The sequence below is a fragment of the Platichthys flesus genome, chromosome 13, assembly GCF_949316205.1.
Source record: "Platichthys flesus chromosome 13, fPlaFle2.1, whole genome shotgun sequence".
NCBI lineage: Eukaryota > Metazoa > Chordata > Actinopteri > Pleuronectiformes > Pleuronectidae > Platichthys > Platichthys flesus.
This window is the reverse complement of record NC_084957.1, coordinates 5,912,377-5,925,735: the sequence shown is the minus strand read 5'-3', so window position 1 is coordinate 5,925,735 and position 13,359 is coordinate 5,912,377. Positions and strand designations below refer to the sequence as shown.

Genomic DNA, 13,359 nt, shown 5'->3' with positions numbered 1-13,359 from the left:
TTGTGCTCCCCCCCAGCTCTGAGTCATAGTCATGGATTCTGCCAAATATCTGACATGCACTACACAATACAGTGCAGGACATCACTGTTTGTAGGAGGTCACACTACAGATCCTCGAGGGGGCTAGGGTTAGATCTAAACAGTTACAAACCGATTCCACGACTTTGATCGCAGTTCCTGAATGAGAGGAAGACGGGTGTGGTCAGTCCTTTTTGTAGTAAAAGGGATTTAGTTAAATGAAAAACATTGCGTAATGCTGTATTTTGAATATTTTGTGTTTGCTTACCTTTGCCGCCCTATTAGCCTTTGACATGGTATTTATCAGAACACGTATTTACTTTGATTCATCATCCACATCCACAAAGAGACCAGCCTTATTTTTATTGCTGACACACAGACACACAAACACTCACACTCACACAAATATTGCAGAAACTGTCCAGCATTCATTACTATTAATTTATCTTCCTCACTCTGAGTGTTTTCAGGGAACACTCAGCCTGATTGGTTATTCACTAATTAGTAATATCACTAATAGATCACTGTTTTTATCCGCTCTTAGCAATTATTAGATTGGACTAAAAAGACTAAACGCTCCCAGCCCATTTATTTCAAGCGTAGTTGTTCAAGGTAGGATTATCCATCATTGAGTTAAAATGGAAATGTGTACTTCTCTATTCTCCAGTTTTTGGATGGCCACTAATGCTCACCAGTATTGATTGAGCTGTCCAAGGTCGGCACACTAATTTATTAATATTTTCCCTGCTGTTGTCCCCAATGTATTTCTAATGAATCTTCACATAAGTATTCCCATTTTTCTTCTGAAATAAAACATTGTGTCGTCATTAATCCTTATTTTTTCATGCAGTTTTCACAGTGCAAGGAGATGAGTGTTCAGGTGACCAGTAGAACTCTTTCTTTTTAAGTTCTAAGTCCTACTGGATTATACAATATGAATTTACAAAATATTTTCACTCCTAAGCTTTTTCATACCCGACATTTGAATGATTCTCTACATGTGTCTCAAGTGACCACCAGAGATCATATCCCTGCTCCACATGTACATAATTTCACACCATTAAGACCAAATGCATGCTTTGCTTTACCAGCAAGAGGCAGCACTGCACTTTATTTTTATTTTTAAGATATTTTTTGGCATTTTGCCTTATTGACAGGACTGTGCAAGTGTGAAATTTGGAGAGAGAATGGGGAAGAAACGCATCAAACTGCATAGTCGGAACCAAACCTGCAGGAGGGCTCAAGCCTTAGTTTTCTTTCATGCTGCTGGGGCCATCAGTGCTCGTTCTGTGCAAATGTCTTCCAACAACACATTTGTTTATTCCTTAGCCCATTTCAGGAAAACCAAATCGCCCACACTGGAAATATATCAATGAGCACTTTGTCGCAAGGAAATGTGCAAATTCACAAAACCATCTAAGGTTGCGTGAAAAACCAGATGAGTGAGTACTTCCTCCCACGCAGATGTCCATATGGCCCAGGACATATCTGCATACACAGTCAAAAGAAGTCGGCCACTTATTTCCCAGATCGCTTCTGAACGCCTGAATGATCAGATATCAAACGTGCCCTGAGCGTTCACACCTGTACTCAGAGCATGTACACATGTGACTGGATCACCAAGGATGCATGTTGATGCCATGTTTGAACAGGGCCTAAGACATTGTAGAGGTAATATGAATAATGAGACCCATTTATTCGTTCAGACTCATTTACTTGTTCCAAATTACACTTTGATAAGTGATGTTCGTTGCTGGCCTCGGTAATTAATATGCCACTCATCCAAAGAGAGAGAGAAAGAGAGAGACACTACTTGTACATGCAGTTATTAAATGAGACATACAATTAAGCACCAAAGACTTTCCAATTAATGTGTGAGTGGCTATTGTTATGACAAAGAGGTTAGGATAATTAATATTACCTGTCATCCTGTCAGTGATTAAGCTCACATGGCAGCATGTGCAGCCACACCAGACTAATTGAATTCCAGGCTGCCCAACCCCAAACATATGTTTATTGCATCAGCAGTCAGTCACTGCTGCGTCTCGTCTCACCTTCTCCCACCTTTTCACTTCAGCTGTTGGCTCTGATGTCTTTTCATCCTGTCTTTTCTTCTTTCTCATGTCTTACATCTTTCTCATGTTTTCTCTCCTCATTATTCATCCTCGTTTTTCTCCTCTCCCTCTCTCTTCATTCCTTTCTCCCCCTGACAGGTGGTGCAGGTCATGTGGCAGCAGGGTGAGAGGTCAAAGGCTAAAGGCCATGTTAAGAGTGCATTAGTGGCTACCGCTAACATTGAGCCTTATTGACCTGTTTGTCTGCATATGCTCAAACAAACACGTGCACTCAGCAGGCGTTGCCAATCCACACGCACATGAACATGCAGACAGATATACAGATTCATACTGAATGGCGCTTGTGATTGTTTAGACAAACATTCCTGTGTATTTTTCGCCACAAAGCTAATTTTTAACTCAATTCTTAAGGACTTTTAAGTGTTTTCCATACAATTTAAAATGGCTTTAATTTAGAAAGAAAATAAATCAAGATCTTTTTCAAGTCAGGGTCTGATTTCAGTAAAAATATAATACTTTAATTTGAATCCTTATGATTTTTAAATCTGGTACACATTCTTCTACATACATATATAGACATATTCTTGCAATCCTAATGCATGGTGCTTTGGTGTGAATAACAATAATGGACATCTAAACTTAAACTTAACTTAAGGATGCGATTTTGCACTTCTTGTAACTGTAGATTGTTTTCTTCATTTACCTAATGTCTTCAGTTAATACAATAACACTTTATATAATAATCACACCTGGGCTCATTGCAGGCTCAGAAATAATGTTTGAGATCGGGAGTGAAACCATAACTAATATATTTTGTTCCACAAATTAGAAAACCTCATTCTAAATCACAATTGATATTTGATTTTAATACTAAAAATCAACACTCGACACTGTTCTGCTGTCCACTACATATATGTACATAAAGATCATATGTCACCAGCATGAGAGAATGGGAAAGTTGAGCAGCTCTGGTTAATCCTGACACGATAACAGTAGAAGAATAGAGGAGGCCAAAAGCTATAGAAATGCAATTACAGCCTCATTTGAAACACCATATTAGAGGAAAATGTTGGTGGATATATATAAAACGTGATCTATATAATGTATATAGAACAGGAGTAATTTAAATCTTAGTAACAACTGGTGTGGATTTATTTAAGCAATCTCTGTAAGATTTAGCTTTTAGACACAGAAGCTGGTAAAACGGCAGCTGGGGTCTCTATTGACAAAATCAATCAATACTTATACAACATGTCCAAACATTATGTGAGCTGAGCATATATGTGTGTCCATTCGGTGAACTTGCACACATCGTGTATGTGGCAGATATTGGATGCGCACAAAGTCGATATGGATATTAGTGAGTGGAATATTTTCAATACAAAAGCCCTTTCATCTATAAATAATGTTAATGATTCCTAAGCCTTTCAACAAACATGTCATTGAGACTTAGTATTTTAACGTTAACTTTATTATGAATAACTAACTATAAATAAAAAGAAAACACAAATAAAACATTGCTTGAGAATAATAAATATGACATTTAATTAACATAAACTGTTAAATTGAATCTTCTGTAAAATAAACTACTGTTATATTCACCATCATGTAGCACGGAACAGAAATGCTGAAACCGATTTGTCTGCAAAAGGCTCATATCAGACGATTTCTATCTGCAAGCCGATAAATCAGCCGGGCTTGAGTATCCGTATGATGTCACATACATAAGAATGTGTGACACTGTCATTTATTAAATATTAGATTATTCATCTCTCTGTCACAGTTGGACGGTGACGTGTGATGAAACCTCGTCCCTGTGGAGCTCACCTCTCTGTGTCGAGCCCCATGTCGTTGTATAAAGTAATTATTACAGCTCCCCTGACTCACACTTACACCCCTCTTTCTCACACCCACTCTCTCCGTCTCTGCGTTGCAGTATCCATTGACAGTGTTATTGATTACTGCTTGACAACACTGTCTTCTTGCCTTCGAATAATAATTACTGTTTGTACATCATCCATCCATCAATTTAGGAGCTCCTTCATTCATCACTTCCTTTATGCTTGCATTCCCGTGTCTTTCAAACCGCAGCGACTAATTGGTTGAGCTCAGGGTTTCTTGTGGGCTGAAGTCCATTAAAACTCAAAGTCAAAACAGGGTTACTCCCTTACTTTCTCCACTCGATCCCTGTTTCCATTGGTGCAAAAACCCAGTAACACCTTTAATTTACTCCTGGGTCACATCCATCTGTAGTAGACAAAGATTTTTTAACAGCTCTGGCTTCTGTTGGCAGTGATGGAAATGTGAAATCTGGGTAATTGCGCTAATTTCTTCATTTAGTCCAGAGTCGCATTGTTGTCACATGCACTGAATTTGAGAGCGTTGTTTGATAAATAACTTCAAATGTTTCTTCTTATTGTGTGAAATGCAAAAAAGGCAAACTTGTCTTCTGGCAATGGAAAAGGAGTCGATATCTTTTAACATCTGGTTTATTTATCTGGTGTCTGAAAAAACTTACACATACCTGCTAATTTTGGTGTAAAAGAGGTATTAGTCAGTAATTGCATTTTTTTGGTTTGTTTATTCCATTAATTAGTGAATCCATCTGCTCACGTCCCATATCAATAATATTTCAAACATTTTAACCATTAATATCCTTTTTTATTCTTTAATATCATGACAGGTTGAACTTGGAGCTGTTTGTTCTGTCATTGTATGGTCCCTTTTCCAAATGCCAATTAAGGACCAGACTGAAAGGTGTTCTGTGTGTTCTCTCCGCAGGCAGCCGCTCCCGCCGCGGAGGGGCCTGTAGGGATGGAGCGAGCCCAAGGCAAACACGCCTTCAGTAGCAGGTCAGTCTGTGTGTTGCTCATGTACTCAACTCCTCTGTGATGTGGAGTTTCTGCTCATCGTGCTGAATAACTTCACAAATGGGTTTTATTAAATAATCTCAAAAAGCGACCATCTGTCCTTGTCCTTCGGACTCTCTGTGTTGCACAATTTTTCATATGCATGTTTGTGTACATTCATTTTTATTGATGTTTATTTGTGGGTTTCTGCCCTACTTTCCCTTCATTAAAGCTCTATTCCAATGCAGATCAAGGCCCTTACAGATATAGTTAGTGGTAAGAAGCTCCATCATTAGCCTGCTACAAAATACTTTCAAAACAGGGTCAGGGTCACGTACACACACACACACACACACACACACACACACACACACACACAAACACGCATACAGTCTGAAGGATAAACAGCTACAAACACACTTTCATCTGCTGTGTTTTTATAGGGAGACACAAGTTGTAACACACAAGCATAAACTAATGACTGCTGCTTAATTAAGTGTTGGGGATGCGGAACGCTCAGTTTCTCCCGTGAGCCTTTGGATCGTGCATGGTTGTGATTGTGTGTTTGATTATTTTAGCAGTGTGTGCGTCAGAGGAATGTGGGGCTTCTAACACAGAGCAGGGACAGACAGTTGCCATATATGTAAGAAACATGGAGATAAATTAATGAGTAATCTCAATGAGGACTTTCTTAGATTAAGATGGTTGCTTGTGCTGCTAAATCCATTAATATTCCTGTATCCATGTAAGCATGGCTTCTTAGCTCTAAGATCCCCTCTACACATTTCTGTTCAGCATCCACATCCAAACCATGACCAATGTCGACATTACCAATACAAAAGCAAGCCTGTAAGTGGGCCAGCAGTGATTTAGAGAAAGTGGCTGTTACATCATTGACCAATGTGCAGCTCTGTCAGACAACGCTCACCTCTGCTAATGGAGAGTGTTTTACAAATAACAGGTCAGCGTGGTTAGGTAATTAATTTACTGTTAATTCATAAATACAAAGAGAAAATAATTTGCAGTTAACCTGTTATAAGAGGAGAGTTACAGCTTTGTGAAAAGAATAATGTTGACCTGTTTTAGCCTCTCTCTCTCTCTCTCTCTCTCTCTCTCTCTCTCTCTCTCTCTCTCTCTCTCCATAGCAACCACAAAGCACAGTCTGAGACTAGCTCATTCACTCACACAGTATCCTCATTCACACTCATGTTCATTGTATAATGCAAAAAGGTGCAGGCTCCATGCGAAGTCTGGATGGTAACTGAACTTTTCTATTTTCAACATTGAAATCCTGACCCTGTTCAGACGTGGTATTAACATCCATCCTGAGTGATCACAGCTTAAATAGTGAGATGTGATCACAGGTGGTCTGTTCGGCATATAGCCACATTCTATTAGCTGTATGAGGCTAATTGCTTCCTGGGCCAAATGTGAAGGACCATCTAATCAGCGGACGTCCTCTGATCCATTACAGTTCAAACTTCTCATTGTCCATATGCTGATTTGATTTTGGCCACTACCACAACATTTACACCAGACACCGGAAGACACTCAACACAGCATAGAAAGTCTAGAACCCCTAGTGTTCGTTGGTGTAATTGCATCCGCTCTGTGCATAGGCCTCATGTTTACTTACAGCGTTGCTTTGACGCAGAAGCACGACTTGGGCTCCACTGTGATAAACGACCTTGTGACCTGACAAAATGATGAGAAGCCAATTGTTTTTAAAATAATTATAGTAGAACATGTGGACAGAAGTGAATCACAGACCAGTGTCTGACAGTTTTAGTTTTATCGTCCCTTTACGATAAGTGACACTTTAATGCGGTGAGTATAAAGGTCATTATTTTAGACACACACCCTCACTGTCGTTTTCCACAATAACTTTTTTTTAATACACATCCTCTCATGTTTACGCACTCAGACACACACAAACCATGTCAGCTGTGAGTAATGTAAAAGTGATGTAATGGTTTTTGTGGTCGCCAGCGAAACGATCCTTGAAATTGCAAAAAAAAAAGTCCAAAATGAGCTGTGGAATGCAGCTATAAATATTGGAACAGTAAAGCATACGATAAGTAAATGTCTGTGTGTGTTTGTGTTTGTGTGTGTGTGTGTGGCTGTATACAAGGTTTCGCTGCTGTGTGTGCGTCTTTCAGTGTCGAGGTACACCTATAAATACAGTAATGGCTCATCATAATTTTAACCACACAGCACGCTCGCCACAAAAACTCATTACCGTTGCATCAAAATGTCCTTTTTATACAGGGAAAGCGATTTACTGTAAATTGGATAAATGAAATCTCTGCCAGTGTATTATATTTCCTTGTGAAATGAGGCTGTGCATCGGAGGTGTTTTAGAAGCTCGAAGGTGAAAAGGTAAATAGGTTTCACTCGATGCACACAGACAAACTGAAAGTGAACAGGGTTTTTCTGTGGTTAACAGAGTTTAGTTGTGTTATTTGTGTGAATCAGACAAACGTCTCACTGTTAATCTTCCACCCTTTTGGTATCTTTCTTTTTGTCCTGGATGTTTCACCAAAGCAAAACATTCTGAAGGTTAAAAAACCCGCCATCATTTTCCAGGGTCAGAACCACTTATGTGATTGTCAGGACTTTTAATTAACCATAGGGGAGTTCACTTTCACCAGTAAACAAGGGACACAGAAATCACAGTTGAGCCACACAACCAAGCTCCTACTCCAGTTGTAGTTACATCAGCTGTGGCTTGATTTGCTAACATTATCTGTAGATGGAGAGATTGTATTTTACACAGCTGAAAAAGAGCCTCCCACCCTCAAGACTGTGCACATGATATGTTTCCTCATGGTTCAGCTTCATCTCTGTCGTATTTTCAGACAGTGGGCAGATGAGAAACTGGTGCTAGTGGTTCCTAAGAGCCCACTGTACTGCTGTAGGTGTTAGCTGTGAGTTAAACTAGCATAGCACATCTTTCTGGCTTACAATAACCCCTTCTGCAAATCTACCAACGTTTGAATAAAACAAGAGGATCATGGTGTAAAGTAATTTTACTATATATTGGCACTATTGTTTTTAATTATTTTCTTTTTATACCATAACCATATTCATTAATCAATACTTGAAGGTTTTTACTTGCTACAACTTTCTAAATTGATGAGTTGTAATGTAGTGAGCGAGACCATGGTAATAAGCTGTGTGCTCATTTATTTTTCAAACAACTATTTTATATAGTATATTTTAACTTCACATTTGAATGTCTCTATTTCTGTGTTTGCACGTATTACTCTTCAGCACTACTGTGCACCTATACTGGTTTGGTTTCCCGTTTCTAACCCACATCACTGGTGCACTCCCCTTTGAAGACAAGCTTAGAGAGAAATAAAAAGAGAGAAAGGGGAGCTGATAAATAAAAAGAGGGATGAGAGGGTGAGATGTACTGAGAGGAGAGGTAATGCATATCCTGCTCTTTTGTTATTTCTCCTCTGTTGCTGTCCTTCATAGTGAGGATCAGTGAAGTGGCAGGTGGATAAAGAGAACACCTGCTCTCTTCATCTCCCCCTCTCCCTCTCTGTGTGTTTGGCCTTTTCTCTCTCTCTCTCTCTCTGCCTCTTGTTCTCTCACATCACACTCCCTCACTTGTTTCTCAAGTCTCACCCATTTTGCCTCTCTCTCTATCCCCCCACACACTTATTTTTTTGCATTGATGCAGCCTGTCAAACATCTCACGCAAAAAAGGGATATGCAAATTGGTCTCAAGTGCATGTTTGTGTGTGTGTGCGTGTGTGTGTGTGTGTGTGTTCTAGTGGTAGTGTTCGAGACTAGAGCCTTAGACTTAGAAAGGCATAGAGGGAGGGGTTGTTGTTATTTTTCCTCTCATATTAATGCTTTTCATTCATTAGCCCAGTCTAATTAAGTCTGAGCCTCCTCCTCCCTTCAGTTCACTTTCTTGCCTCCAGTTCTCTCTCTCTCCTCCACACCTTTTCCCCCCGCTCTGCTTTCTTCCCTTTTTCTTCCATTTTCTGCCCCACTCTGTTTGTTTTTGGCCCCTTTTCTCTTTACACTTACACTCTGCAAATTATTGCCACACCAGCAGTGTTGATCTGCAGATGGCATTTGGTGAGCCAACCGTCTTGATGTAGAATGAAAAATGTCAACACATGTTTGATGACTTGTCCAAGATCTCCAGAGAATGAAGCCTATTGACTGTGCTTATCCCCTGAGGTGTGTAATCATTACATCAGAGCCTTCAGTAATCTCAAGTAGTTCTCAAGTAGATATACTGCTAGTATACATGAAAAGATATATTGGATTCAGATCAAATTTTGCTAAAGATATTCAAAAGAGACTCACTGGACCTCAGCTCTATAACCGGAGTGTGAACATGAAGACGTTCAGCTAGGTAACGTGGTGCCAGTCCATTAAGAGATTTAAAAGTGAGCAATCACATTTTAAAATTGAATCTGTAATAAACAGGAAGCCATTCGAGCGAGTGCAACACAGGTGTAATAAGCATTTTGGATCAGCTGCAGGCGTTGAATGGTCTAAGCCCACATACAAAGAATTACAGTAATCAAGTCGAGATCTTAAGAAGACGTGAATCACCCTCTCTAGATCTTTAGGACGGAGATAGGCCTTTACCTTGTCTATAAGTTTCAACTAGAAGAAGCTACAACAGTGAACTTTAAGAGCCAGAGTGTCAAGGGTGCCCACATCCAGCACATTAAGGCAATCAGGTAATGACTAATTTGACAAATGAGTACAAATGGTACAATCAGAGGATCCAACATTTGACAACATCCTCGCTCCAGTGGTTGTGTAGTCCATGACTACATGTAGTCCTAACCGCTAGACCACATGGGACATTAATTAATATCCTTGATTATGGGTATATATTGTCGAAATGAGTGTGACTGTATCCTTTGATCTTTAAGTCCATTGATGCAACTTTTATCCAGAGCCACAGAGGAGTAACTTGTTTTTCTCACATTTATTTGGAGGTTTGTTTTCTCTTTATATCTTTGTCTGGTTTACTAATCACAGACCAATGATTGTGCAAACGAGCTAGCTACTCTATGCTAGACAATGGCAAGTGAAAAACATGGGAGTAGTTCAGGCATATGTGCCAGAACTGGTAACCAACTCCTAAATGAAAATAAAACATTATTTCCCAACCCTTGGAGGTTTGGCAACAGTTGTCCTGTACTGAGGTTAGATTTATTCAAGCTTACGTAAGCGCAACTTGAGGTTGAAACTTGGCTGAGCGGTTGTTGACCCCAGTCACAGAGTCAGTGGATGATGGTCTACCAGCCCATAGATGCAGCAACCTATGAGGATTTGTCCCAGGTGGTCAGTCTGGCTAAGGTACAGGCAGGTGGCTTAGTCTCAAGCATATCTCATTTATCGCCATCTTTAATGTCCCCAATGATTCCATTCTTTTCTATATTTTTCCCTCCCTCTCTATCGGTATCGTCCCCTTCCCCTTCAGTCTCCCTCCTCCATTCCTCTTCCCTCTGTCCTTGCCTTCTCCTCTGCCGCGCTCCCTTGTTTCCTACCTTGTAGATTAACTCAAATGTGCTCAATACCGATGAGGCGGCATCAGCTTTTATGTGTGTGTTTGTGGTGGGGAAAGAGCGACAGTGACAAAGAGAGAGGGAGAAGTTGTTTTTGCACTTTGCATCTCTCCCCTGTTACCACCCACCATCATCAACCACCCTCTCCGGAGTTTATCACCATCTTCACTGCTATCAGTTCATGGATGTTCAGGGATAGATGGTCTGCAGAGAGCGGAGGGGAGACAACACCGCAGAGAGAGAGAGAGAGAGAGAGAGAGAGAGAGAGAGAGAGAGAGAGAGAGAGAGAGAGAGAGAGAGAGAGAGAGAGAGAGAGAGAGAGAGAGAGAGAGAGAGAGAGAGAGAGAGAGAGAGAGAGAGAGAGAGAGAGAGAGAGAGAGAGAGAGAGAGAGAGAGAGAGAGAGAGAGAGAGAGAGAGAGAGAGAGAGAGAGAGAGAGAGAGAGAGAGAGAGAGAGAGAGAGAGAGAGAGAGTAGAACTAAAGAGCACAAAACTAAGTTCAGACAAACTCACTTAGAAAACACACACACACAGAGGGAGCAGAGAGAAGGTCATGGGAGGATTAATGGCTGTGCTCTGATAGATAAACTAATCAAACAAACAAAGACACACATTAAAACACAGACAGAATGCAAAGCAGACTCTCACTTTGAGAGATTCAAAGAGAGGAAGAAACCCATAGAGATGAATGGCACAAAAAGTTTTGATTCACACACACACAGAAAGCAGTCTGTAGTGGTGTGGACTTTGAATAGTGTTTGCATTCCCTTCTCTAAGGGCCGGGTTCACAGACATGGATTAAATCCTTTACAAAATATATTTTTAGCACAATGAGTGTGTCCATGGAAATACTACATCAATTAAGGATAGCATTTTTCAAAAATAAACTCAGGAGACATATTTTAATTAACGTTTTGTATCAGTTGTTTGTATTTGTGTGACACCAGACGCTCTTCTCTGTACTCTGTGATTAGACCTTCTTGTCTGAACCTTTCGTTTTCCCCATCTTTGTCTCTGTCATGTTTTTTATTGTGTGCATGTGTGAACTATGAAGAATTAATCACCTGTTTTTGCATCACAAGCTTTTCTTCTGTGTTCTCTGGGAAAATATGTCACGGATTTGTCCCTGAATAGTTGATCGTTCTGTAGAGTATCTCTAAGAGCACACATTATTATTGACAGTGGTTGGATGGTCCCTGTAGGACATGGAAATACCTAAAGGGTTACTAAAATAAAGTTTCACTTGTTTTTTCAAGATATTTGAGGGAACTTTTAGGGTTTTATTGATCCAACAGGGAAAATGTGAAATAAGGAGAGAGACATGTATCAAAGGGTTGAAACCAAACAGTGTATGGACTCGCTTTTCTCTCTCTTTGAATGTCTTAATCCTGTATTAGACATTTTAAACATTATATAAAGGTGTATACTGGATATATTTCTATTATCAATTCACATGTCCAACATTGTATTTATTTAACTGGTTACTCTTAGTCAGTAGTGTGACAGACATGATATTTGATTATACTAATATTAGATCTCAAATTGTTTTTGTTTCGACTGACTCGATATTTCTGGTGTGTGTGTGTGTTTGTGTTTGTGTTTGTGTTTCTGTAGCCTGACCAGAATAGTGGAGATCCTGGGAGAGGACAGTCCCTTGGGCATCCATGTGGTTCCTTACTGCTCATCCCTCAGTGGACGGTGAGTTGTGTACACAGAAACATCAAAATCACTCACACAAGGTTAAACTATTTTAACTATAAGATAAATATATGTTACATTTAATTATTTTGCTTTGTAGGATGTGGAATATACTCAGTCACATAGGTTATACTACACAAACACATATATACTAAACTACACTCAGTCCTCAATCTGCCCTGTCACCTGAGAAAACCTTGTCTGTTTACCAGCTACATAATATCCCAGAGTTATATTCCCATAATCCTATTTTGCAATAGAAAAGGCATTCTGGTTCCTGCACTGCAGCACATATATATGGCAACCACTCATGCACGATCTCCCCCCCGCTCGCACACGCACACTCACACACACTGACACACACACACACACATAGACACAATGGGAAAGAAAATTGCCCAGCTATGCAGGGCTTTTATTGGGTGTGTTACCCAGTGGATGGATGGGGGATTTCCTAAAGGAAAGCAGGATGAATTTTTATGTCTGTTCTCATGACTCACCTGACCCCGCCAGTCTCCTCCTTAAATTCCTCTCTCTCTCTCTCTCTCTCCAAGTCTTGCTCTCTCTCTTCTCTTCCCCTTTTCCTCTCTTTTCCAATTTTTTTTCCCTGTGTCCTGTCCTCCCTCTTTCCTGAACCCCTCCTACATCTCTTTCCACCATATACCATAATCTCTTTCACCTTTTCACCTACATTCATCCTTGTGGAGCTGGACTCTTTTGTTGTCACTGTCATCATTTCTGCTTTGGCGAGGAAACGGTAGAAGTTATGGACAAAGGATACTGGACTTGTTTTTCAGGCTATCCTCCTACCACCTTACTGCCTCTCTGTACATGTGCAGTAGATGTCTTTCCCCCACCTGTCCGTCACATTTTAAACATGTCTGCTTGCATTTTTATTTTGTCTGTTTGACTGTGTGGGTCCATTTCTGAGACCTACCTGTCTAAATTTAACTGTAGCCACTCTGCTCGCACACTGTGCTTTATCAGTAACTGTGGATCATATGAGCACCAATAAGAATCTGAGCCAGGACAGTGACTGACAGTTAGGAGTTGTACCTGGCATTGCTCTCTCTGAATAAACCATATGGATAATCAGTCTTCTGGCACACACACAGTCAGAAGTCATTTTTAAGAAAGCATGTGCTTTCAGGGATGAATAAGCAGCTGTA

At 40.2% G+C, this 13,359-nt stretch overlaps 1 protein-coding gene across 4 annotated transcripts in view; it reads left to right on the top strand.

The window, feature by feature from the left end:
- Positions 1-13,359, top strand: part of pard3bb (par-3 family cell polarity regulator beta b) — a 188,141-nt gene that overhangs the window by 51,848 nt on the left and 122,934 nt on the right. For all 4 annotated transcript variants that reach the window (XM_062402122.1, XM_062402121.1, XM_062402120.1 and 1 more), the window contains exons 6-7: positions 4,874-4,944; positions 12,107-12,190. In XM_062402122.1, coding sequence (XP_062258106.1) covers positions 4,874-4,944; positions 12,107-12,190 — 155 coding nt within the window. The remainder of the gene's footprint in view (positions 1-4,873; positions 4,945-12,106; positions 12,191-13,359) is intronic.